This window comes from Diadema setosum, chromosome 21 (assembly GCF_964275005.1).
Source record: "Diadema setosum chromosome 21, eeDiaSeto1, whole genome shotgun sequence".
Lineage (NCBI taxonomy): Eukaryota > Metazoa > Echinodermata > Echinoidea > Diadematoida > Diadematidae > Diadema > Diadema setosum.
The window spans coordinates 24,495,334-24,522,935 of record NC_092705.1 but is presented as its reverse complement, the minus strand read 5'-3'; the positions used below and the strand labels follow the sequence as shown (position 1 = coordinate 24,522,935).

At 37.4% G+C, this 27,602-nt stretch overlaps 1 protein-coding gene across 1 annotated transcript; it reads left to right on the top strand.

Annotated features, from left to right (window-relative positions):
• On the top strand, positions 1 to 27,602 carry LOC140244739 (LIM and senescent cell antigen-like-containing domain protein 2). Its single transcript, XM_072324351.1, has 13 exons — positions 1 to 102; positions 5,918 to 6,028; positions 11,675 to 11,720; positions 12,531 to 12,597; positions 13,703 to 13,823; positions 15,796 to 15,836; positions 17,309 to 17,339; positions 18,722 to 18,802; positions 19,694 to 19,844; positions 20,906 to 20,998; positions 22,527 to 22,575; positions 23,810 to 23,885; positions 24,827 to 27,602. The coding sequence occupies exons 1-13, from the start codon at positions 92 to 94 to the stop codon at positions 24,954 to 24,956; spliced, it is 1,008 nt and encodes a 335-aa protein (XP_072180452.1). The 5' UTR covers positions 1 to 91; the 3' UTR covers positions 24,957 to 27,602.

Genomic DNA, 27,602 nt, shown 5'->3' with positions numbered 1-27,602 from the left:
AGCGGAGTTTACTTCACGGAAAATCGACTTCCGCTAATCGAGCGGCTAGTAAATTTTAGGAGTGGCATATCGACGATTTGAGCCAATACCGATGACAAGAACGTAAGTATACTGTGATTACTTTCAAAGTTAGTTATTGTCGTTGCTTTTCTCAGCGAGCAAATGCGGGTAAATTTGCGGGATTTCTCGTAAGATATCGGTAAAGTTTGTGTATGCAGCCTGGGCTTCAGCAAATATTACAAATGAAAGTCCCAGCCCTATCTATTCTCAGCATGAGTCAGAGCATGAACAGCTTATGAATTCAGCGGACTCTGCATGCCGCGCATACCGGAGAGAGCCCCCGTACACGTCTGCCAGCAAGAGGTCAAACCCCGCAGGCAGTGTTACCTTGCAATGACACAGCTAAATTAACACATTTACCGAATCGCTGATATAGAGTCTACTTGGATCTCGCTCCACGCACAGTTAGACACCTACCATGTTTTCTGGTGAAAGTGTCTACCATTATCATTAAATACTCAGGGATCATTTTAAATCAAATTGAGCAGCACACAAAATTAACTTTAACCTGTTAAATTTACTATAGAACTCTAGAATTAGTAACCTTACAACTACTACAAGTAACGTTAGGCCTAACAAACAATAGGCTTAACGTTATTCTATATAAAATTTGGGTCTAAATATGCCAATGACCATGTATTGAGGTTAAGACATGTTTAAAACTTTATAGAGTTCTATTAACAGTTGTTACATGTTTGCTTTTGATTTGTTGAAAAATGCAATGATTAATTAATGCCTAATATAATGGATCATTTTCATAATTCACTTGTGAAAAGTGTAACGTTAGACGTTTTCATGTGTGGGATCAAACTAACGTTAGAACTATTTTAGTTGTCTAGATCTAACAACACACTTAGGCTTAATAGAGACCTAATAGAGGTCTAGGCCTAATTGTCACATGTTCTATGGTTTTAACTAAAAGGCTGTTGACTAGTTGGCAGATCTAGGCGTCTACCACCATTCATTGTCCATGCACCAGTGGCAGTGTGTAGTGTCTTGTTGGTTATAGATTTTGGGTGCGTTTATCAACTCTTTTTCTCGGCAGAAACAGGTTTTCCAAACGGCTGTCGGACAGTTTTTACGAGATGATAAACACAAAGCTTTTTTGAAAGCCCTTTCGGAAAGCCTTTTCGAAAGCTGCAAATTTGTGCTTTCCGAAACAGGTTTCCTAACAAGGTTTCCAGAAACCTGTTTCTAGAAGCCTTTTCAAGCGAGATAAACGCAAAGCTGTTTTGAAACGGCTTTGTACTGCAGTTACAAACCATGCACGCCTTATATGACCTCTTCTCCTCGGGTCGAATTGCGCAATGCAGCTGTGCAGTGACAGGCCAGTTATCGTGTTCGCGAAGAGTTGATAAACGCAACTATTTTGGAAGCCCTTTCTAATAAAGGGCTTTGGAAACGGCTTTTGAAAGCCATTTAGACAGGGGAAAGATGATAAACGCAGCCCTAGATACTAGAGATTAATGTTGGATAGAAATCTAAACTAAAGATCATAGAACATAGATGGGATAAATCATTGAAACTATGGACAAAGGCCCTAGTTTTGTATTGGGTGCCAAGTGTCGCATGTCGCATGTTAACATTACGTCGGAAATGACTGATTTTGTAACGAAATAGGCCATGCGACACTTGGCGCCCCATAAAAACTATGGTCTTTGTCCATGGTTTAAACCATGGTTTCAATTGTACCACCTATGTGAATTTGGGCCTTAGAGTCTACATTTGAACAGTGTCTTTAAAAAAACATTTCTCGACATTTACAAACTTGAGTTCTTTTGTTGACTTCCTCCAATACTGAAAAACTTTGGTTGATTCGCATTGTACTTTGGAAACACAGAGTCTACAATGTAGTTCTTGTCTGGTTGTTCGCATTTATAGTACTTATTTTTAGTGTCACATGACTTTGCTATCTGTGTATTTAGAACTACATTTCTGCGTGGTTTAATGACATTCTCTTTCCAGCAGCCAATATAGAGTTATTAACAGTCTACATTCATAAGTACAAATTATTATGCAATCAATTTCACCTTTCAGTATAGAGAGCTGTGTTTGGAGAAGAGACATATAATTGTTAATTGTAAATTCAGTGTTGATTGTGTAGATTTCTTGTACTACAGCTGTAGTAAGGTGTAATGACAGACATGTTGGGCCAACACGTGTGTACAAATGTATCTGTAGAACAATGGGTTGTTACGAGTAAGAAACTTAGTCATCATAGATCTTTTTGTCGTTGCTTGCATTGATTGTGCATTCTAACTGAAGATTCCCTTGACACGCACGCACACATAAACAAAGAAAAATCTCTTTTGATCAGATAATTAAAAGTATGAATTTGTAGATCTACGTAATCAGGTTCATGGGGTTATATAGGCCTGTCAATTTTGTCTTGTTCCCAACTATCTTGCCTCCTCTGTTCACACTTCTACAGTGCATTTTTATTCACATGAAACATATTCTTCAAAGTTTTTAATTCATCTTTTTTTTTATAGTGAAGGAAAACAAAAGAATTTCTGAAATGGAATTGCTCTACAATGTAAACAGAACAATACAATGTAAACAAGCATCCAGTGTCAACATTTTTAAAACTAATAAAAGTAAAAACTGACAAAAAGAATGTGCATACGTCTCTACAAGGTTATCTTAAATTTGTTTAGGAAATGATGTCAATATTTACACTTTGCTACAATCCTCCTTCCCACAAATGACAGCAAAAAACAAAAACAAAAATCAACAAAAAAGAAATAATGATAAAAAATAAACGAATAAAGTTAACAAAGATGTCAGCCTTCTCAATAGCAAGGTTTCAACCATTCTAATGATTACATGTACATTTATGAGCAGGTGTTTACAGAGTTTAGTGTATACCCTGCGTTATCAGAATGATAGCTTACATTATTCCTAGCCCAGATTGTCTGACATTTGACGTAGAAACAAAATCATCCATTGGTTATTCTGCATATTCTCTTGCTGTGCATTGTTTAAATAGTTCTTATTATTAAGATGCATTTCAATATGCAAGTATTATTAAACCTAATAACGGTATTTTTACCCAACTCCCCTAAAAAGGGCAACCAATACAATTATTGTACAAGTTATTATGCATATTAATGTGTACAATGTACCTGTGAGTGCAAGGAACTTTACATTTCTAATTGCCATACCTCAGAATGTGTTATTTCATAAACATGACTTTACCAGTATTTACACTAAATCATTACCATTTGGAAATTAGGCCTCAAAAAGGCTTTTTATTAAATGTGGAATTCAAGCCTAATGAGCATTCATATAAGTATAACATTAACAACACTCATTTTCATGCACTTACACATACGTGTATATACCTGAGAAATAAGTAATTATGTGAGAAATTGTTTATGTTCGTACATGTATTAAAAATCACGAGACTGTAAAATGCTCTTAAGATGAGTGAGATTTTGGAATGCTTGCCGCAAGAAGTGATTTACATGTAGTTTACTGGTGGCTGGGCTAAATTGTGGTTCTGTGACTACTATTATGGTCAAATATTGACTACAGGAGAAAGATTGGATGGTCCATGACAGTGTAAGATTTACACGTAGATGGCCTCTGTGCGGAGCATTTTCAAGACAGTTACTTATTTATTTATTATTATTTATGATTATTAATTATTATTGTTATTATTGTTATTATTATGATTAAGTATTATTATTATTATTATCATTGTTGTTGTTATCATTATTATTATTATTGTTGTTATTCTTTATTGTTATTTTTCATACTTATTCATTTTTATTTTATTTTGTTATTTATTTATTTATTTATTTATTCAGCAGAAGATATTTCTGATGGTTGCATTAAACAGGTGGCCACTGTGATAGGTCTGAGTGCATTACTGGTCAACATGCATGGTCGTTGGTCCAGAGAAAGAGAAAGATCCAGTATGTTACAATACAGGTTTACTTCATGGCCTGGACACACACTTAACATTTTTGATGATGAAATCAAAAAGTGCAGTGCGTATTGCGTATTTGCTCAAAATTGTGAAGTGGACCGGCTGGTTGACAGTGTAGCAGCTATTATGGCATTAATTGCAGCTGGTGGCAACTGGGGCACATTTGACAAAACTCTTGTTTATTATGCATTCCTTATGCACTGCCATAGGCTAGCGGGATGGTTTTAAGCAGAGATGACAAGTCTATGGAGCAGCGAGGCGTGAGATTTGGCAGCGCGTCAGCGCCACCCGAACGACCGAGGTGAGAGAACAGGGGGTAGGGGGTGTCCCCTCTTGCTTCTGCTGCAAGGAGCTGTAGCGTTTTTAAGCTGTAAATTGTGCGGTCTATTGCATACTGAATGTATATTTTAGGTCAAGTGAAAATCTAGTGACAAATATGCTTGGTACGGTGCATGCAACCACAAGAAGTGTACACTCCTTTCTGATGTATTGTGCAGTACAGACTGAGATAGCCAGAACATTTTTTCAATAACTTGTTCTAGAAGAACACAAGATTCATATTCATAATGCAGTTTACACAACCTCGCTGCACTCTTGATATTGACAGGGTGTTCAGACGCAAAAACAAAAAAAAACAAAACAATTATACTAGCACGGTATCATTTTATACTAAAACGGTATACAGTGTAGCTATATGATGAATTTATATGTCTGAATGCTGACTAACGAAACGACACATAACAAACCAACGTATAGTGAAATGACGGTCAGAGCATCGTTTGGAACTAGAACTCTATAACAAATCAGCATTCCATTACAAATTTGTATGTCTATTTTGCGTCTGAACGTATGGTGGCCATGGAACGGTATAACTGGGTGGGGCTTAATGAGAGCACGCACGGTCCGGAAGATGGCCCCATGGCTGTCACTCATTGACCACAACAGCGTGCGCAGTGGAAAACTGAGCGTCTACATCTATTGTGTACAACATTTTCCAGAACGGTCGAGATTAGGTCTGAACGGTCTGTCCACTTTACTATGATTCTTTTATATACAATATACATCGTTTCTTTTGATATTGAGTTTTGGTATAAACTGGCTTGCGTCTGAACAGGGGGCTATTTACAACCAGAAGCCACTCAGTCAGGGCCTAGGGGGTCGAGGTGAACCACAGGCTTGACAAGAGCATGAACCTGCCAGCTACTTGTGTATGAAGCTTCAATAGGTGGAGTGCCCCTTTCAAGCTGTTCACATCCTGACCACATGATTTTGTGTGGTGAGGAACATTGATAATATTCCCTAAGTTAGTTAATAGTTAGGTTCACACGCTGTTCCTAAACTTTAAGTTTAGGTTGAAAACTTAGCTCTCGATGATTAGCTTGTAGTTTAGCACTGTGTGGACGCACTTGAAAGTTAGCAATCTTAAAGTTTAGTCGATGATTAGAACCACAAGACATCTTAGGATTTACGCTCCCTCCACAAGCCACGGGGGGTCCCCACGTGTAGTTTCGCTCCGTGTGGACACAATAATCAACAAGCTTGTGAGTTAGCGTGAACCTCGCGTCTCGTTCGCTGCGCTATTTTGTATGGGCTCAATGTCATCTAGCAAAGACTCTGCACTTCCGTTGTAATCATCGAGTGGGGCTCGCTCGTAAGTTGTAAATTAAAAGTTTAAGTGCGAATCTGAACCCGTGTCGTGAATTCACGAGTGGAGCTAATCATCGACAGTTAAGTTTTTGACCTACAGTTCACTATCAATGTGAATTTCACGGTTTCACAGACAAGAATTACGCCATATTTTGATATAGAATATATTGGGTTTTTTTACCATGATGTTTTGTACAGTTTTATTTTCAGTTGAAAATGAAAATGAATTTAAATGAAAGGTGTAATCAAACGTTTTCTCTTTCTATTTATCTACAGTACAGAGATGTCGCTGATTAATTCCGTGTGTGTGCGATGCCATTCAGGCTTCAAGCAGGAAGAGCGCATCGTCAACTCTCATGGCGAGGTCTGGCATGAGCACTGTTTTGTGTAAGTTCTTATATTTCGTATTAACATTTTGTGTATGTTTTGTGTGTAATTTAACTCACACCTGGGGCCTGTTTCATAAAGAGTTGCGATTGATCTTAGGCTTGATTTATTGAGTGTAACTCGGTGAATCAAGGGTAAGTTCAATATGGAGTATAAGTCCTGTTTCATAAAGACACTTACGCTTGATTTCAAGAAAAATCAAGCGTTACTTTCGGTAGATTGAGCGTTACTTGCGATCAATCGCAGAGTTGTTTATAAAATGCAATTTGCGATTGATGGCAACTTATGCTCAATCTTAATGAAACACTCCCCGTCGTATGCTTTTCATGGGACTACAGAATTTGTAAATAGTCTGTGCCACAGATATTGAGTGCATGTTCAGTGTCTGTGTGCTTTATTTGAGTAACAAGTTACGTTTTACATGTACACTGTGTGACAAGTGTTCATTTAACAGATGTAGCATTATGTGTGCAAATAATGGAGTGTAGTATAGTGATACACACTCGTGTCTGGTTTGGGTAGGAATGAAAGTGTCTGTGACATCTATTACACTGATACTCATTGAAAGACTGTATACTTTATTTCTTGTGAGTTGACAGGCATAATAATCTGGCATGTCTGCGTCTGAGGCCGATGTGAATGGCAGAGTTTAGGGCGTACATACATGTAGTGCGTATGAAGTGCATTATTATGAGTAAATTGCTTTATATGATCAGATACATTGTAAACAAGGTGTTTCTTGTGCAAGAACAGATTTTGATTCACACCAGATTATTTGTGTGACTGGAGACTGAAAGTATCATGTAATCCATTGTATTAGAATCACTGAGGAGTTTGCATTTTATCCCATTGAGGACGGTTTGATTTTGCTACAACACACATTTTCCATATATACGCTTGCCCGAGTATACTTGGGACTTGTCCTCAACTGGTTTCAATAGTGTTTTGCCTAGATTATAGAGACTTGAATTTAATATGCTTGGGGACCTGCAGACATTGAGTTTGCACTAAAGGTTGTCTACACTGTACACCATACATGTGTGTATTAAAATTTAAACCTTCATAAGTCATCTGATGGTATGAAAAAAATAAACTGCATTTGAATCATGTTTGTTTTGGGAAAAGAAAAAATTAAATGGGTGCAGTGTACGTGAGTGAAGTCTGGGCAAGAAGGAATTGCTAGTACAAATGTCTTTAGTTTTCAGGATATGGACAGATTTATTACCAACAATATCTGTGTTCATTATTTTAAAAAAAAAAAATAGAAAAAACTCAGTTGGCCTAGAGCAGATCTGATTCTGGGGAATTTTAATTGCTCTTGAATTAAAAAAAGAAATGTAAAAATTTCAAGATTCTGCTGAAAACTGTGGCAAGTTGTGAGGATATAACATGTACAGTCTGACATCATCAAATCACGTGTACACACTTGTGTGATGTTCATATTGGTTCAAGAAGCATTGTATGAAAGTCACTAAAAATTGACAGTTTTATACATTCCTTAAAGCCAATAAAAAGTTTTGGTACCTCAAAAGTTTCCCTGAATTTCCGTGTTTCAGGTTAAAGTACCTTTCATATAACTAACACTGTGAGACTTACTCGCCCCAAAGTGCTCTCATTTCTTAGTAGTCATGCAATTAACTGCGACCAGCAGCCCCATAGTACGCATAGCGACCAGCAGCCCCATACGCATAGCATAATGGGGCTTCGCATTGTAGCATTCAGGATCATGACAGATTGAGTATCGCGGGTAGATATCAACTTAAAATCCAAACAATTCTTCAATTTGAAGACTTACCAATTAAGTTGTAGTCTTGAAAACAGGCTTCGGGCAACGTTTGGTTCTGCCAATAGTCCCTTTCTGTTCGAATTGATGACTGAATGTGACTGTCGAGAGGACCTTGGGAGAGCTACATACACTGATTACTACGGCCAGCGCATACGCACACATCACATGCGAACAAATTTCAAATCCATGAACGGATAAGATGTTTGTGTGCGCATGCCCTGGCCGTCAATTCAGTGTAGCTCTCCCAAGGTCCTCTCGACCGAGTCACATTCAGTCATCAATTCGAACAGAAAGGGACTATTGGCAGAACCAAACGTTGCCCGAAGCCTGTTTTCAATACTTCAACTTAACTGGTAAGTCTTCAAATTGAAGAAATTTTTGGATTTTAAGTTGATATTTACCCGCGATACTAAATCTGTCATGATCCTGTAAGCTACAATGCGAAGCCCCATTCAGCAATGAGTATGGGGCTGCTGGTCGCAGTTAGTTACTCAGTATGCGTATGGGGCTGCACGCTGCTGGTCGCAGTTATCATGCAATAATGGTTTCGTACAATACGTGTACTACCTCGCCGCCGTATGGCGGCGGCTCTGGTACGAAACCATTATTGCATGATTACGAAGACATGAGAGCACTTTGGGGCGAGTAAGTCTCACAGTGTCAGTTATATGATAGGTACTTTAACCTGAAACACAAACTAAGACAAGGAAATTCAGGGATACTTTTGAGGTAATACCAAAACTTTATATTATCTTTAATTCGTATTTGATTTTGATCAAATTTTCACTGTTGTGCTAATATGCAATATCACTCTTTGCTTGTTAATTGATATCAGGCAACTTTTATCTAGTCCGGAATTCCCCTTTTTAATATTCAAGTGCTACTTAATGCACCATGCAATAAGGGAATGAAATTCTGTCGTTGTGTGGCACAAGATTATACATCCTTTCTTTAGGACTCCGCTCCCTCCAGTGTGTAAACAGTGCAAATCAGAATGACAAATTTCGGTGTCTCTTCTATCGTACATCGCTACTGTTCCACTGGACAGTGTGTAATTTGTGTAGCAGGCGAGCTCCTATACATGGACAAGTATGTGAGGAATGGTCCATAGAGCTGGTTCCCTCATTCAAGACACTCCCTGAACCTGTAGTCTCAAATTCAGACCTCTTGTTTTCTCATCCATACATATAAGATAACATGTTAAGAGAGCATAGACCATGAGGAACTATGTACAATGAATACCAGTAGTTTTATGATGAAAATGAAGGGTACTTTTTTTTTTTTCTTTATGGATTCCAGGTCACTTCTGATCTTCACGCTTGTGTAAAGAAACAGTACTCTGAGTAAAAATGATTTGAAGTAAAATGAAGCAAAAGCTTTGCCAAAGTGAAAATTTGAGTGATAGAAGAAGACGACTTTGAACAAAAACAAATCAATTTACTTGGAATGGTGGGATAGAACCTCTATAGAGTAGTGGATGAAAAGGGCACATGTACATGTACTGTAATGACTGTGACAACACTTGTAAAATACTCACAGAATGTGTTTGTTTGGGGTTTTTTTCTAAAGGGCAACATTTAATTGGTCTTTATAAAATAGCACTGTACGATTGCTTGTATCAAATAGAATGCCAGCTAAAATAGGCTCTGAATTAAAGTTCAAAGAAGAAAGCCCTCCCACCAATCATAACCATCAATTTGTCACATACAAAAAAAGGTTTAGAATTTGGAGACTATGAGGCTCACAGGAGCTCAAGGGCTGCTGTGTGTAAAGTACTGAACCAAACCCAGCTGAGTGGTGTATGGTGTGATATTAACTAAGCTTCTCCTCATTCATCATTCTCTGTATCACTCAATTTTCAAATGTCATTTTCACCCCTCCCCCTTTTTTAGTCCCACTTCCCCCATGACCCTTCCCTTTCTCCTCCAAGGATGCAGATCACACTTTCTGTTCCTTGGTGTCTTCTGTATCAAATCACCTTTTGCTCAACACCTTTTCAACAGTGATGAGTTTGACAGTGTGTCACTTTTTATATATATATATATATATATATATATATATTTTTTTTTTTTTTTTTATACCAGTATTCTGGGATTCTATTTCAGTCAGCCTGTAATTAAAGTATTTTGTGATTTTCGTAGCAGTGCTCCCCAAAAGTAAAAACATTCATTTGCATCTGTATTTCTATAGTACATGTACTTAGGTTGTTGGCCGCTCTGAGTACCTCAGATTGTAAACTTGATGTTTCTGACAGTTCATTTTAAAGAAAATGTTTGTTCCACCCCAAGAAAACTTATCCATGTCCTTTTGGAGATGGCTTCATCATATGTTTATCATTTCCCTTTACTACTCAAAGTTATGACGTTGTAGCTGATGTACAATGTAACAATAGTTATCAAGTGTTTTGTATCAAGACATCATAACCGTACATTTTGTGTGTAGTGTGGTATCAAGACATATACATGTACACTGTAGATCTACTTTTATTTGAATTTTATGTCGCTTATATGAACTGAAGGAGATACATGTACATGTACTACAGTGTATGTTTCTCTGGCCACGTGTGTGTTATCGGTCATGAATGTGACTTGCCCGTTTCCAAGGAGAAATTGTGATGTGGCAAAAGCAATTTTCTGTCTGGAGGAAGAGCAGATCAGGATATTATGTGTATCGTCACATCCAATCCGTCGCTTCACTGCCAGCTTAAGCCCCCAGACAGCCGATAGCTTTTCTCAAGCTGTTTGTCGTGTGTGATCTGAAGTTGATTGCTAGGAGAATATGACAGGGATGGCAGTTTTCAAGTAAAAACCTGAATTCAGGCTGTGGTAGTTTCAAAGTGCAGGCCCTTTCCTGTACATGTATAAAGTAGCTTCATGTACGATGTACATGTAGATGTACAGTGTTGTATTTCAAGCCTTCTCTTCCTTTTTAACTGCCATCTGTGCAGACACAGACTCAATATCAAGAGAACAGCTTGGTTGCTAGGCATTGTTGGGTGTATGGATGCAAATAAAATTTTCTTCTCTCTTTTTATGTCTTTTTATGACTTTTGGGTAAACATATTTCTACCTACCAGAGATTGAAGAACTTGAGAATAAAAAGAATTCATACCAAAGAATACGGAAATATGTTAAATATGCAAAATACAGAAACATTCAACAGAATACACACGTACATCATATGTATAGACATGTACACACCAATATCTACCCTGACTGCTGTGTAAATTTATTTGATTCATGACTGGAGAAACAATATACATTGTACATGCTTGTAGTCTCAGTTGCCATTGTGAAGGTTTATGGCTGTTAAAGGAATGGTACAGTTTTGGTGGAGATGCAGCTTCAGGTTTCCAATATTTTTTTATAATGATTTTTTGAGGTAATAAAAACCTCATAGGAAGTACAAAAGTGTGCATTGATATGTGGTTCTAAGAGAAATTTAAAGTTCATTTGATGAAAATTGGTTTTGCAATGGCTGAGATATCAAAAACAAAGCAATCCTAATAAAAGGTGGGACATACAATGTGCACCTTTAGTTAGGATTGCTTTGTTTCACTTTGTTTTTGGATATCCCAGCCATTTCAAAACCGATCTTCATCAAATAAACTTTGAATTCCTCTTAGAATCGTATGCTCATTAACATTTCATGAAATGGTTTCTAAGTATCTCACAAAAAGTTAAAAGCTAAATCCTCACCTCAACAAATACTATAACTACATGTATACCATCCCTTTAATTAAGGGCTTGCCAAAGATGGCTGATGCTCTCAATGTGTGAAAGTTGAGCAGATGAAGGAGGGCTCTCCATGTCAAAACTGCTTGGTGATCAATCACTCTTTGTGTCTCATTCTCTTCTTAGATGCGCTCAGTGCTTCCGACCGTTTCCAGGAGGGGTCTTCTTTGAGGTGAGTGTGCCCCTTTAACCCGTTGAAGACGGACTGATTTTGCTACATCACACATTTCCTGTAGACTCGCCCTGAGTATACTTGGGACTCATCCTCAGCAGGTTAAAGGGATGATGTAGTTTTGGTTGAGATGGGGAATTCTGATTCTAAATATTTGTCCAAGAAATTAGGAACGACTTATATGAAATATTAAAAGAGGGTAAAATTCTAAGAGAAATTCGAGTATATTTGATGAAAATTGTTTTTGAAATGGCGGATTATATGTAAAAAAAAAAATAAAGTAAAACGAATTGGTACTAATAAAAGGTGGGTACCACCTTTTATTAGGACCTCTTTGTTTTTAGATATTCATTGCTCTTTTTTTTTCTTTTTTTTTGGGTGGGGGCATCATACTATCCGTCTAAGTACAGAAAGTTCTGATATTTTGTTTTGTTAAATCAAACAGTAATATGATGTCCACAGTATCTGATTTTTTTTTTTGCCCAAATGGAGAAACTACAGCTGCACTCACATTACTCCACACGTAGATGAACTTGAAAATTCTTTTTCTGTACATGTGTCATTGTAAAGAGGTACATTCCATTTGAAAAAAAAAGTTTGTCCTCGAACTCAACATCATAAATCTGTGTGCAATGCTGATATTGAAATTTCAGTCAAGAGGAGTTCAGTTTGTACTCTGTCAAAGGGCTGAATTTGAGCAACTTTGTGAGCTGAACATAGGATGCCAAACTTTGGACCCAAGATGATGTTTTGCAGCGCCCAGAGAAGATTGGGATATTATGATGTGTATCAAATTTTATTTGTCTGCAGTTCGAAGGCAGGAAGTACTGTGAACATGACTTCAACGTCCTGTTTGCTCCATGCTGCGGAAAATGCAGTAAGTGTTTTGAGTTACCAGGATATATTTCCTCAAGATGTGTAGCCTGTCTCCCAGACTCAAGACCATTTTTTTTTCTGTACTACATTGTGTAATACCTGGGTTGCATTTCATGAAGCATTTTGTCAGACATTTTTTTTTTTCTGACAAACTGTTATAAACTACTGTAAAAATCCTTGCATCTGATTGGCTGAGAGCAAATGTGTTTGGAAAAAAAAAATATCCGACAAACGCTGCATGAAATGCCCCCTGATCAATTTCCACACTAAATTGCAGCGACCATTGCAAAGACTATGTTGCACTTCCGTGGACACACCCACTATGCCCTGAATAAACTTCTGGGGCATAGTCTACGATCATGGCTGATGTTGGTTCCAGCCAACTGCAAGTGTCAGATGTAATGGGCAGTCTGATAGTATCAGCCTAATTGGAAGCAGGGGTCAGTTTTAATCATCTTCACACACACACACAGTGTGATCATAAAACATGTCAAGCCACACAAGTAGTGGCATCATGAAGTCACTGTAGACGCTGGTAGATTGCTTTGTGTATATTTTTGCAAATTTATATTACCTGTATGCTGATTTTCGTGAGTGAAACTGGAAATATGTTTATCAGTATTATTAACTGACAGTAAATTTCTTTTGTACAACTAGATGCGAAGGAACTCTGACAGCGCATTAAAAGATACGTTGATAGCAAATTCGCTTCATACTTCTCACTATGCTCATAGGATTAAAAAAATGGTATATAGACCATTGCCTATTAAGATTTGCTCTGAGATTCAATAAAGTACAGTGTCTTTTGGAAAACAGTTGTACAGCACTTACAGCTATGGGTATTCTTTGCCAAGAGTTTGTCTTGTGCCTCTAACAACTTTTTAATCCTTGATGATCAAGTATCATGCTTGAATCACTTTAGATAAAAAAATCATCATACCAGTAGAATACTAGATTTTACCTAGCAAGTGTGCACACACCCTATATGTTTGGACGCAAGATTTTGATAAACGTGGAGAAGAAATTTGACCTTTTTTTTTTTCCTAACAATCACATGTCAAAAGATCTTGTACTCATCTCGTTTTTACTCTCCGGTTCCTTTGCAGACGAATTTGTGATAGGGCGTGTCATCAAAGCTATGAACAACAATTGGCATCCGCAGTGCTTTCTGTGCGAGCTCTGTAACGTGGAGCTGGCCGACTCGGGCTTCGTAAAGAATCGCGGCAGGTAAGTCACACGGAGTCATGTGATACTGCTGTGGTGGTGTGTTTGTACATATAGTGATATGACTGTTGTGTGTTGGCTGTACAGTGGGTATCCAGCTGTTAAAATCAAACCAGGAAACTCATTCAGATATTTTGAGTAATTGGAAGTGTTGACAAAGGGCATCATAGTATACAAGTGATGAATGTTTATGAGTGCAATGGACAGAATATTTCATGAGGTGAAAGATGAAATGGCTGCCTACCACTGAGCACTTTCATCACATGTTCCTGCTCGATGTTGATAATAAATGTTCTAATTTTTTTTCTTTTTTAATTATGTTGTAAAAGAAAACTGATGCAAAATTTGGAACATGCGCAGCTACACGTAGATCTTATTATTTTGTTTAGATTTCTTTTTTTTTTTCTTACCTCAAATGCAACATGATGGCTTCTGTAGCAGACTTAAACCAGTATGAAACCGTAACTTCCTGTCCCAAGTTTACCACTGTCCCACTATGTACATTGTATATTAATTTCAGTGGAGCGGCACTTGATAGGGCTGTGTTTGTGTACCGGTATATCAATGACAAGGTTGTAGGGTAGCACATTTAAATGCCTGCAGCATAGGCAAGTGTCCTTGTGTGTTCTTTTTTTTTTTTTTTTTTTTGTGCCATGACTAAAAAGCCGTCATCTTGTTAAAGTACCCCAAATCATACAAAATATCTTTCTGTGATAGTACTTGGCAGTGAGGTGATATGAGTGGAATATTTATACACAAACTATTGTTTTTTTATCACTTGTTCATGTGATGATGATACCAACTGTATTTGCTCTTTGAATCTTGTTGCAGTGTTGAAGGTTGTCATCAGTGTTCCTAAAGACAATTTTTTTTTTTTCATTTAACATGCAAAACTGTGTCACAACAAGACATGGCATGGAAAAGTGATACTTACATGTACTAGAATGTTAGGTTAGCTTATTTCCCCCTTGGTGCAAAAAGAATATTTTGCTTTATTACAAAACAACTGAGCCATTTTTCCCCACCCATGAGTGTAGCCACCTTTAATGCGAGGGGAGATACGTGCCATGGAGACATTCTAATCCACAGGAAATTGTAATTGCCTCACCGAGGTTTAAAAGATTCCCTTTCAGTTTCCCCCCCCCCCCCCCCCCTCTGGATTTTTCCACCCTTGTGCATCGTCTTTGTGGGATCAAAATTCAGTGCATTTGCATTGCAAAGGCATGGCACATTGTAGCTTGTTTTGTTTTGTTTTGTTTTGTTTTTGTTTTGTTTTTGTTTTTTTAAAGCAACTTCAAAGCATAATTGCATATAGAAAGTTGTGAAAAAATTGCTCTAAATCAATCTTCAAACAATGTGTGTAGCTATAGTGCAAATCATCCTCAGACACGCTATGAAAGGAAATGACTTGCCTATTATGGTGACTAGATACAGCAGGAGTTATTTCGTTTGACCCTAGGCATATTTAAAAAAAAAAGCAAGATATATGGGTAGAAGACCACTAGGTACATCGTGTAGGTTTGATGTTCATACTGATGATTATAATACATTCAAGATGCCAATAGTACAGTGAAGTAGTGGCCCATTAATAGAGTTTGTATAAAAGATGAGCCCATGAAAGGCAGTTCTTGTTGAAATTTGAGAATAAAGCAATGCATCTCTTTGAACAATGGAACCTGCCTTTGAGATCCGGAACTGCCTGGCTGAAATTTTCGTCGAGAATATCAAGAAAGTAAAAAACTAAATCATATCATTACAAATTTGCCAATGAAAAGATCGCAATAATGTGATATGAATTATACCTACAAACTACAGATTGGAAATTTATGAGATATTTCCAAGTGCTGTCATTGAATTTTGGGCTGAAGAATGGCTGCTTTGTTATGTATGCAAGTTTTTTTTTTTTTTTTTTGTTTCAAGCAAGTAGGTATCTGCTTATAATATTTGAGGGTTTCTTTCTTGTTTCTGTCAACAGGGCTCTGTGTCATTCATGCCACTTGAAAGAAAAGGCTGCGAGTAAGTAAATTCACTTATTCTTAGAGATACACCCAGACATACACAGACTGCAGCTACATTTATGTACTCTCACTCACACACACTTACAGACATTTTTGTCGAGTCGGACAGCAGCTTTTTATGATGCTGCCCCTTAAATAAGACTCACATTTGAACTTTGCAGGGACAGTGCAAAACCATTGTGACAACGAGAGGCATTTGGTAAACATTGAATATTTCCCAGTATGAAAATATACAGATTTCATGAGCTTATGAGATTTCATGAGCATTTGAACTAGAGCAAAAATGAAATGTGAGTTTTTTGTTTGTTTGTTTGTTTGTTTTATCAAGATTCTAAGCTATTTGCAGAAATACTTTCAGGCACACAGTTATAAAGCAAGCAAAGCATAATGAAACTGAACAAGCCCAAAAATTTCATGACATAGAAGATTCTACTTTTGCTGTATTTTTAATGTATGTAGTGTTATATACAACGTGTACGTAACGAGGCTGAAGAAAGCAACCTAGATTTGGATCCTACTTGCAAGTGATGTTGAAACCAACTTTGGATAGATACAAGAAGACTGTTCAGAGCTGAACTGGAAACTACACAGCATGCTACAAAATATGCACTATTCTTCATTGTCAACTTCTCATGCCTTATTCATGTTTTGTGTGCTTAAAACTAATGTTCCTGCTGTTTACCAACTCTTGAGCTGTCTTGTGTATATTTGCAGATTGGATACATTTGGGAGGTGTTGATAATACCCCTTCTTTCATTAGGCTTGATTATCTCAAGAGCAAGTTTGGGAGAGTTTACAAAAGGGGAAGGATAAATATTTGTTACATTTTAAGGTGATGGCCCTAGCTAGCATCTATAGAGATATAATCCTGGGTCTAAATGTACTGTAGAACCCCATTTGCCGAGTGGTAGACTGGGAATAGAGTTGGCCATGCAATGATATGGAGAAAATTTAAAGACTGCAGGAGCAGAAAGTTAGTATTACAAGCAGATCATCTTTGATTTGTCATTGTATCTTTTTGTTGACTTTATAAGACAAGCCAGAGGGGCTTTGTTCTATGTTTGCACCCATGTACCTACTTGAAATCTTGATTGTAAGTGAACTAGAATGAGCCAGCAATAGTGAGGACTTTAATGGCTTTGAGGTATCTGACTTGTGCATCTACCACTATAGGGCAACTAGTAAAAAGAACGATAATGAAATGACAAGACAAATTATAGTTTATCATAAATTACAATAGATTACATGTATCCAGAATATGCGTATAGGGATTTAGAATTGATTATTGAAAGTATGATGGAGGAATGTCTTTTTTTTTCTCTTTGTCTCTTTTATCAAATATCCCAAGTTCTTTGTATTTGTAAAGTTATGACCAGAGAGTATGATAATGTATGTTTTTATTTTTTGGGGGGAAAATGTATCAAAGGAAATGTTGTATTCTAAGGTTTGTTTCTCCTTGATGTCTTACAGGTACTGGGAAGCATATTTGCTACCGCTGTCAGTAAGTACAAATTTCTTCTATCTGTTTGTGTGTGTCTGCGTTTATGTGTGTGTGTAACTGCCTTCAAATGTTTCCCATTTTTATTAAAATGTACACTTGCTATTGATCAAGCAAGAACTCCTGGAGACCCTCAGGTGCTGAATTAGTGCAACCGATAATTGTACAACAGCAGTGGTAATAGGGATGTGCAATTAGGGCATTGCTAGGTCTGTCGTTGAATGTAATTCAATTGTCATTAATATGATTATGGGTTATAATCAAGTCTCTATTTGGGATGCATGCTTTGGGGTCATGGTCTCTTGTGAAGTGCCTGATCTCTTGAGTCACCATTCTAAAATAAAGGAAATAATAAAATAAGGTAAAAAGTAAAAAAAAAAATAAATGAATAAATAAATAAATACAAAACTGACAGTAAATAGGTCTTGTTAAAGGACAAGTTCACCTTCATAAACATAAGGATTGAGAGAATGCAGCAATATTAGTAGAACACATCAGTGAAAGTTTGAGGAAGGACAATCGATGCAAAAGTTATGAATTTTTAAAATGTTTGTGTTGGAACCGCTGGATGAGGAGACTACTATAGCTTATGAGTCATATGCGTACAACAGTATAAAGAAAATGTAAAGAAAATTCAACATATTTTCACTTTTTTCGCATAATAAAAGAGCACTTGACTTGCCTCTTTCTAAGGGCAGGGGGAATAATATTACCCATAACATATGTCAGTAACGAGTCAAGGGAATGTGTACTTTTTTCAAAAGATGAAATTTTGTGAAAATCCCTATTTTCCTTATATTGTTGTACGCATGTGACATCTAAGTTATTCATACACTGCAGTAGTCTTCTCATCCAGCGGTTACTGCACAAAAACTTCAAAAATTCATAACTTTTGAACGGATTGTCCAATTTTCCTCAAACTTTCAATGATGTGTTCTACTAATATTGCTACATTCTCTCAATCCTTATGTTTATGAGGGTGAACTTGTCCTTTGTGTGTGTGTGTGTGTGTGTGTGTGTGTATCTGAGTGTGCGTATTTGCGTATACAGTATGTCTCCTGGTGGAGGCCATGACATGTGATGCAGTCCCCAGTACTGTATGAAACATTTATATAACATCAATATATCTTCAAAAATGGCTTTCTTTAGTTTAATAGGTTTTTTTTTTTTTTTTTTTTTCATGATAAAAGCATGTTAATGAAAGGGGATTCATATTTGATCTACATTTGTCCATTTTCATTCAGAGTTCCGTCTTTTTGATATTTTTTTTTTCAAAATTCCTTGCTTTGTTTTTACTGCATTGATTCAACACAGCTTTTACAGGGAATATTATCCCAGTGAGATTATAAACATTCATCTTTATCACTGATATGTCTGTATTACAGTGGTGTCATTGAAGACGGAATGCTCATCAAATACAAGCAGGAACCCTACCACGCCTACCACTTCAACTGCACTCATTGCAGGTAAGTTGCCAGATTGTTGCAACCCTTCAAGAATGAGCTCAGGCAGTATGGGGTATTAACTCAAGAAGGGAAGTACAAACTCAGATTTAAAGGGAATGTGCATTTCAGGTTCTAGTTGTTCTTAACTAAAGATATCAGGGAATGAAATATATAGAACAGCGAAAGTTTTCTGAAGATGGGGAAAAATGAGAAACTATTAAAAATATGAGAAGGTGCAGGATGGAATTTTTTGTTTGTTTGTTTCAGGTCAAAACTACACTTTTATGTACGTATACTTGGTAATTACAAATGTAGGTGTAGTGGCAATGCCATATAATCAAATGTGTGGAAAAGAGAACAAGTCCCAAATGTAGCTGATGGTTTAGAAATAATGTTCTGGAATGAAATTATCTTCACTGAGATATAAGGAGATAAAATGCAAAATGCCTGGACAGAGTGGATTGTGTTTGCAAGCATAAATGAACCAAAATTAAAAGACATATTGGAGGAAATACCAGTAGACACTTATGACTGCCATTAGATGACAGTACATGGGTCTTGAGTATACTGTTGTTCATATATATGATTTTCAAAATGTTAGTTTTCAAAACAATTATTTTGTGTTATTTTATGTTTGCCACATGAACTTTTCCTTGTGGGTATTTGTGAAATGAAATCAAAGATGTGCAGTACTGCAGAGTAACTCTCTGGGGAAGTTAGAGGAGTTTCTATTATGTTCACAAGATTTGATTCTCATTTAAAATTGAGATGAATGTTTTGCTTAGTAAAGTTATCTCTCTCTCACTCTCTCTATCTACCCCTCCCTATGACCTTTTTATTACACCCTTTCTATCTCACCCCTGTCCCTCCCCCCCCCCCCCCTCTACTCTCTTCCCTTTGTATCCCTTACAGTGAGGAATTGAATGGTACGGCCCGTGAGCTGCGGGGAGAGCTCTACTGCCTGCCTTGCCACGACAAGATGGGAATTCCCATCTGTCAGGCCTGCCACAGACCCATCGAGGAACGCATCGTGACGGCTCTCGGCAAGCACTGGCACGTTGAGGTCAGTCTCAGCTGTAACTTGCTGTAGTGATGTCAGCAAGGGAGGGAGATGGGTGTAATGATGGTGGTGATGATGGTGTTGATCGTGGTGATGGTGATGGTGATGGTGGTGACGGTGGTGATGGTGGTGATGGTGATAGTGATGGTGATGGTGATGGTGATGGTGATGGTGGTGGTGATGGTGATGGTGGTGGTGATGATGCTGGTGGTTGTGGTTGTGATGGTGATGATGGTGATGGTAATAGTGGTGATGGTAGTGGTGGAGGTGATGATGGTGAGAGTGGTGGTGGTGGTAATGATGGTGTTGATGGTGATGATGTTGATGGTTGTTGTGGTGGTGATTGTGATGATGATGGTGGTGATGATAATGGTGGAAGCAGACTTGTGATGGTTATAGTAGAAGAGCTTATGGCAATGTTTGTGGTAGTAGATGCAGATGTTATACTGCTGTTGATGGTTTTGGTAGAAAATATGATGGTGTGGACAGTAGTGCTTGTGCTAATGTTTAGCTTAGAATTCAACAGCCCAGGAGTCCTTTCTGATTGTCTGATTGTCTGTTGTATTGTACCTTGTCAAATATGATGTGTTTGTCTTTGCCATTGACAACAACCAAACTACTCCGATGTTGAGAAACAAACCATCAAGTGTAATTTGAATATAAATTTTTACTATTCATGTATTTCTTGTTGTGTTACTAGTATTCTGTTTGTTTGTTGTAATCATGTAGTAGTTGCGGTTGTTGTGGTAATATTTACTTAAACCTGTTGAAGACTAGTCCCAAGTTACTCGGGCAGGTGTCTATGGGAAATGCTTGTTATAGCAAAATCAGCCCGTCCTAAACGGGTTGGTTATGGTGAAAGTTCTACTGAAAAGTGGCGACAGTGATGGCAAAAAATGATTGGGAGTGATGGCTGATGATGATGATAGAAGAGTTGATGCCAGCTGTCATGGTATAGAAATGGAATTGATTAACTTGTGGAAGGGCAGTGTACTTTTGGATGTCAGAAGATGTTTGATATGCAGTGAAATCCACCAATTTGTTGCCAATTTACTCCTCTTCAGCATTTTGTATGTGCACGATGCGAGAAGCCTTTCCTTGGCCACAAACACTACGAGAAGAACGGCAAGGCCTACTGTGAGACCCACTACAACCAGGTGAGATGGCTTCTGGTTTCCATAGCAACCTCTCATTCTGTTTCTCACATGACTGAAACTCCTGGGCCCCATGTCATAAAAGATGTTAGGATAGCAACTTTTGCTGGAATGGCAACTTCCAATGGCAACAGCCAATCAGGAAGCTGGACTCTTGTCATTACCATGACAATTGCCACTCTAGCAAGAATTGCTATCATATCAACTTTTTATTAAATGGGGCCCGGCGGGGTGTACGTGTGTGTTCTGTTCAGAGATGCCATTAAATCCGAGTCACAAACAATTTCCAGGTGTGCACATGTTATCGGCTGCACACTGCTGCGTCTAAACACTCATGGTTCATTGATAGATAGACTGTCTACCGCTTCAGTGCAGTGTGCCAATATTTCTTTGCAGTATGAAGGACCGATTTTGTACAGCCCTCCCAGCTGTCTCATTAGTGTTTGTGTATTATATTTTAAAGTACGTAATGAGCATAGCATGCTTTTTGAAATGTCATATGATGTACAGTGACAACAGAGCATTTGTGAAGAATGCTGTAATTAAATTTGATTGCAGTAAAGTGCATTCAAGTGCATTCAAAACATCTGCCGTCTAGCAAATAGTGAAGTAATGTATACACTGCCAGCTTTTGTTTTTTAATCCTTTATTTTAAATTACATGCCTTGCGATATAAAGAGAATATAGTGTGTGTCAGAACAAAATATTTGTAAGGAAATCAGAATACTGGTAGTGTACGAGTTCCAATCATCACTTGAAACTCCTGCACAGATGCAGTGATTACAATTCTTGGTGATGTGTTCATGATTCTCAATGATGTGTTCAATTGTTCACATAAAATGTCTATTACAGTGCACTCCCGTTACAACGAACACGGTTATAACGAAATTTTGTTATAACGAAGTAAATCTTCTGGTCCCAAAATTATCACCATTAAAGTCTGTGGTACAAAATTCGCTTATAACGAACACGGTTATAGCGAAATTTCCGTTATAACGAAGTCTTTTCCGAGCACCACAGACAAAGAAAAACAAAAGAAATGTGCTCTGTTATAACGAAATGCGAATTGCTTTCGAAAATATGTAGCGGAACAAGCATTTATAGGGTCTCTGCATGGGTGAACGCTTCACACCACTGTGTGTTCGCTCCTGGTGTCACACACAGTTTCTGAGGGGAACTTGCGTTTATCATTGTAATACAGTTATCCCATCACATTTCACATAGCTTTGCAGTGTATGATGAGTATTCAGCAAACATAATATACGTGGTTCCTTGTTTTCGTTCTATATTGTATTTGTTCGGTTATAACGAAATTTCGTTATAACGAAAGAAAACTGGCGGTCCCGAGCATTTCGTTATAACGGGAGTGCACTGTATATATAGTCGATCAAGAAAACTGATTTATTATTTGTGCTGTGGGAAAAATCTATGTGTGCAGTCATAATTTACTGTATTCCAACTGACAATACATGTATCTTCTTGCAATCTTCTGCATCTCACGTAATCTCTCTGCCTTATGTTTACTTTCCAGCTCTTTGGCAACATGTGCTTCTTCTGCAACAAGGCTATAACTTCAGAGAGTAAGTGTCCTCTCTTGTAACATTTTTTTTTTTTTTTTCTGACAATACTTCTACATGCAGTAGGATGTGTGTCATGTGACTTCTGTTTTGGTTAGTCATTGAATATCTGATGTCGGGTTTATGAATATTTTTCTCTCTCATGAATTGTAATTGCATAAATGATGGTAATAATTGAAAGGATAATGATATCAGGCAGATGATAAATGAGAGTGATGATATTGAAGCATAATGATGATAATAATGATTACAATAACTAATTCAAATAAAGCAAGAAGTAGATTTTAGTGTCTTTATTATATCCTGATACTTGTGAAATGTTCCTGATAACTACAGTAACAGTGTTGATGGTAGTTAACTTGGTTTTTACTGAATTTTGTGATGATATTGTCGTGAATGATAAGAGCTCATGATTAGTGCAGTGAAGCCCTGTGTTGACATAAAACAATTATCAGTGTGGGATTTTATTATTGTTATTATTATTATTATCATTATCATCATCATCACTATTATCATTATTGTTCTTCTTATTGTTATTATCTTCATCATTATTGTTATTATTATTATTATTCAACCAGTTCCATGCAGGAACCTCGTGGCCTGTGTATTAAGTCTATTGGCATTTCAGAATTCAGTATGGAACAGTTTAATATCAGAGAGGTGGTAGGGGGCAAATTTTGGTGTGTACTCAAATGCTGTGCACTCCAGTTTTAACGAACACGGTTTAATAATGAAATTCCGGTTACAACAAAGTAAAAATTCATGACGCAACATTATCCACTCTATGTATATTTATTGTTTGTCTGTTCGGTGATAACAAAATTTCAATATAACAAAAGAAAACTGCCGGTCTCAAGGACTTTGTTATAGAGGGAGTCCACTGTAGTCCCACAGTGTGTACACGCCAACATGTGAATGTACAGATATGAAATTGTAATGAAGTAGAGTTTAGTGGAAGTGACCCAGCGGGGAAAAAAACAAAATTAACAGTGCTGGAGCTTTCTGCTCTCATACAGAGAAACCTCGTGAGAATTAGGTCTGATATCGTGAGATTCCTTATATAACGAGGTAATTTTGCAGGTCCCATCCCTTTTATAGTCTTAAAGTATGTTTTCCTCAGTGATATAGCAAGATAAGCGATATAACAACAAGGACATTTCAGTGATCACAAGCAGGTTGTTAAAACGAGATTCCACTGTAGTTCATTACTGGCCTTTCCTGTCATTCCTCTCCACAGTGATGTGTACGATGAGCAAGACATGGTGCGATGAACATTTCTTCTGCATGTGTTGTGACTCCCTTCTAACCACCAAGTGAGTAAATCTCTCACTAGAGACAGATATTTCACATATATTGCCAACAGGATGAATCCCATAATGTTTTGTTTACTATTAGAAATTCTTCATTTTGGGGAATGGAGATTTTCCCTTGTCTCAGTATCCAACACTGCAACAAAGTCACCTGCCACTGAGAATAATTTCACCACTTTTTACATGTTTTTATTAATCCAGAATAAGAAAATACAAAGTATGTCTTGTTCTAACTTTCAATTTAGTGCACAAATTATGTGGAATACGTTCATGTTTCATCTAAAATATTTTTTTTTTTTCCCATCAGAATATCATGCATCAGCCCCATTTCATAAAAAATATAAGGATACCAACTCTTTACTGGAATGGAAATTCCCATAGCAACAGCCAATTAGGAATCTGGATTCTTGTCATTGCCATGACAATTACCATTCCAGCAAGAGTTGCTGTTATAATATTTTTTTTTTTTTTTTTTTTTTAATGAAATGGGGGCCCAGATGTGGGCTTGCATCTGTGTTAGACAAAGTGATACTCAAGATTTTAAGGCATTTTAACTGGTAACACAAGAATGAGGTATAAATAATGTGAGTCCGTACTTTGCATTGTGCATCATATATACAACAGTACCATTGACTATTGTGGTCTTGCTTTTTTTTTTTTCAATGTTAATGAATTAATGATGAATGCTATATAAAACATTGTTGCTCTTACCTGACCTTTGACTGAAGAAATGCAATTGGGATGAAGAAGATAAGTAGGGCCATGGTGAATATGCAGTAGAACATGCTGTGCTGCTGATAATTGAGAAGTTGCAAAAAAGCATTTCAGTAGATTCACTCAAACTTTCTTTGATATGTGTTGGTGGTTTCAAAATATCGTCACATCTCCTTTTGAATTTGAGAAAGATCCTATGATTTATGTTCAATGTCGTCTTCCATTCTCAGGAGCAAATTCATCGAATTTGACCTCAAGCCGGTGTGCAAGCGCTGCTACGACCGCTTCCCGAACGAGCTCAAGCGGAGGCAAAAGAAGACGGAGATGGCAAGCAAGAAATTCGGGAAAAACGAGAAGTAAAAAAAGGAGGAGACCGACTCGATTAGCCTAGCTAGCTAGCTCCTATCTCTCAACTCTTTGCCAATGCAAACACTCCCCTCCCTCAAAAAACTGAGACCTTGCTACGGATGAATTTTGTTAACCTTGTATAATTGTAGATAAGCATAATCTATATTGTATTTGTACGATGCAGGAATGAAGTCTGACATGATGAAAAGAACGCATGGATATTTTATCTTGATGTGGATGAGACATTGTAGGCAGTAGAAAAACATTTTGGCATGCTACATTTTTTCTTCTTTCATCTCTCTTTCATCTTACCCATCCCTTTCTCTATCTTAATTCCTTGTTTTCCTACTCCTTTCTTCTGCTACTGCTCTTAATTTCTTGTCTTCCACCATCTTAATCCTTCCTTTCCCCCTCCTCCTCCTCCTCCTCCTCTTCTCTCCTTTTTCTCTCCCCTCCAATTCTTCCTCCTAATCATGCTATGTAGAAAAGATTGCATAAATACATTTATTTGTACATAAACTACTCTTCCTCATTATATTTATATGGTTATTTAACCTGTCACACTTTCCTAGGGTCCATATAGGATATTCCTTACAGCTCATGGCTAATGTGCATATTTTTTGTGCAAATAATGTAAATTTTCTGTTAAGTTTATGAGGTCATTAATTCTCGAACCTCATCCACAGCAGACCCCAGTGTCTTTAAACATATGAGAAAGGATATATTCATTTATCATTTTTTTGCCAAAAAAGGATTGCAGAATTCAGGATAAAGGTGTAAGTTTAACTGTTGGATTGATTAGGCTGTTTGCTGAAATTTGCAATTAATTGACACATACAGAAATTTATATAGCTTTATGTGTAGTTTGAAAATATGTTAGTAGTTATAATGCTCTGCATGAAAACACCTAAATTATTGTACTAGTAATTTGTAACAAAGGGAAAATATGATTTCCTTCATCCTCAAATGTATGAAATTTTATTTATAATGTATTTGTATTATATTTTATTGAAGCATACACTCATATGTTAGAAGCTAATATGTTATTAATATTGTTTGATTTTGCCTGTGTGAATTATTTTTCAAGCATCAACATTATTTTACCTTGCAGTTTTTAATCTTTTTGTACATACATTTAACCATCCCTGAACCCTTTCATATTTTTCAGACACTTTTCATACCTCTCTTTTTCTCCCTGGAACAGCATTGTCAGGTCATTTGTTTCTTGATCAGTAAAACATTTTAGTACACTGTGTAAGCAATAAGCCATGCTCATCCACCCCTCCATGATATATGTATGTGACATAATTGTTTGAGAATGAACATCATGAAATGGACACAAAGTTCTTTGTAATTGCTGAGGCATTATCTTTTTATCACAATGTCATTTTTCTATTTATATTTTGTCATGAGGTACTGGAAAGCCTTGCACTGGAATGCAATCATTACTGTTCACTTCTTTCATTATGGTACAGACTGGAAGCTTTGCAGATGTCTTACTCTCTTCCATTAGATGCATATTCTTTGCTTTTGCATAGCTGAATTTGTTTACAGAGAAGAAAAAGCAGAAATAAAATGTCCCAAATGTTACTTGTCAAAGGGAGTTAGGGAGACTCCCAAATTTTACGCCAGGAAGTTATCATTTTAGAAATGGACTTGCAATGACAGAATTATGCCCTGTAGAGTGTGCCACCGAATCACAGCCGACGGTAGTCTGAAGAATGGCTTGCGACGTTTTTTGTTTTTTGTTTGTTTGTTTTTTTAGGATGCTGATGTTTTATTGGCAGCCACAACAAACAAATCATTTGTATGTAAGATGGCTGAGAGATACGTGTTGGTCTAATTCAAACCATTTTCCCTTGTACTTCAAGGAAAGTGAGAATGCAACAGTCTTGTTCTTTTTTATTTATTCATTTATTTATTTCTAAATCTATTTATATTACTTATTTGATAGTATGAAGGGTTTTTGAAACTATACTGGGTCCAAGGCCTGTTTATTTTCAACACAATCATCGATAATCAATTCTAACTCTGATGCCCCAGTCACATAGACATCCTGGATCACCCAGGACCACCGCGGATCTGATCCGGGGAGAGATCTGTGTTGACGCCGGGAGGCCAACACGACAACTTTTGGAGGTCAAAAACATCCGGCGTCATCCGGGGACTGCCGTGTTGGCAGAGCAATCCGGGGTGGTCCGTGTGGCTGCCGTGTAGCTGCCGTGTTGATCCGTGTAGATGGCGTGTTTGTCCGTGTAGACGCCGCGCTCTTCCGGCCTTATCCGTGTAGCTGCTGTGTTGATACCGTGTGTACAGTCACAAATTCCCAGATCTCCCCGGATCTCCCCGGACGTCCCCGGATCACCGTGTAGATCCTTGAGCATCCGTGTTTATATCTGACTGGGGCATACGTACTTTCCTGGCATCTTGTACAATATAGAATGTCTCTCAGAAGCTTGTACAAAAGATGATACATACTGTATGAGGTTGGCTGGCATCACTGTGTCTGCCAGCAATTTAGTCTAGAAGTTGCATGTCGTGTCATCAGAAATACAAGTAATGTCACCTGAAAAAAACTTTATGGGTCAGGATTGTGCCCCTATATGTATTTTCTAGCCCTTGTTGCATTAAAAATTACTTCTCCTTTGATACAAAACA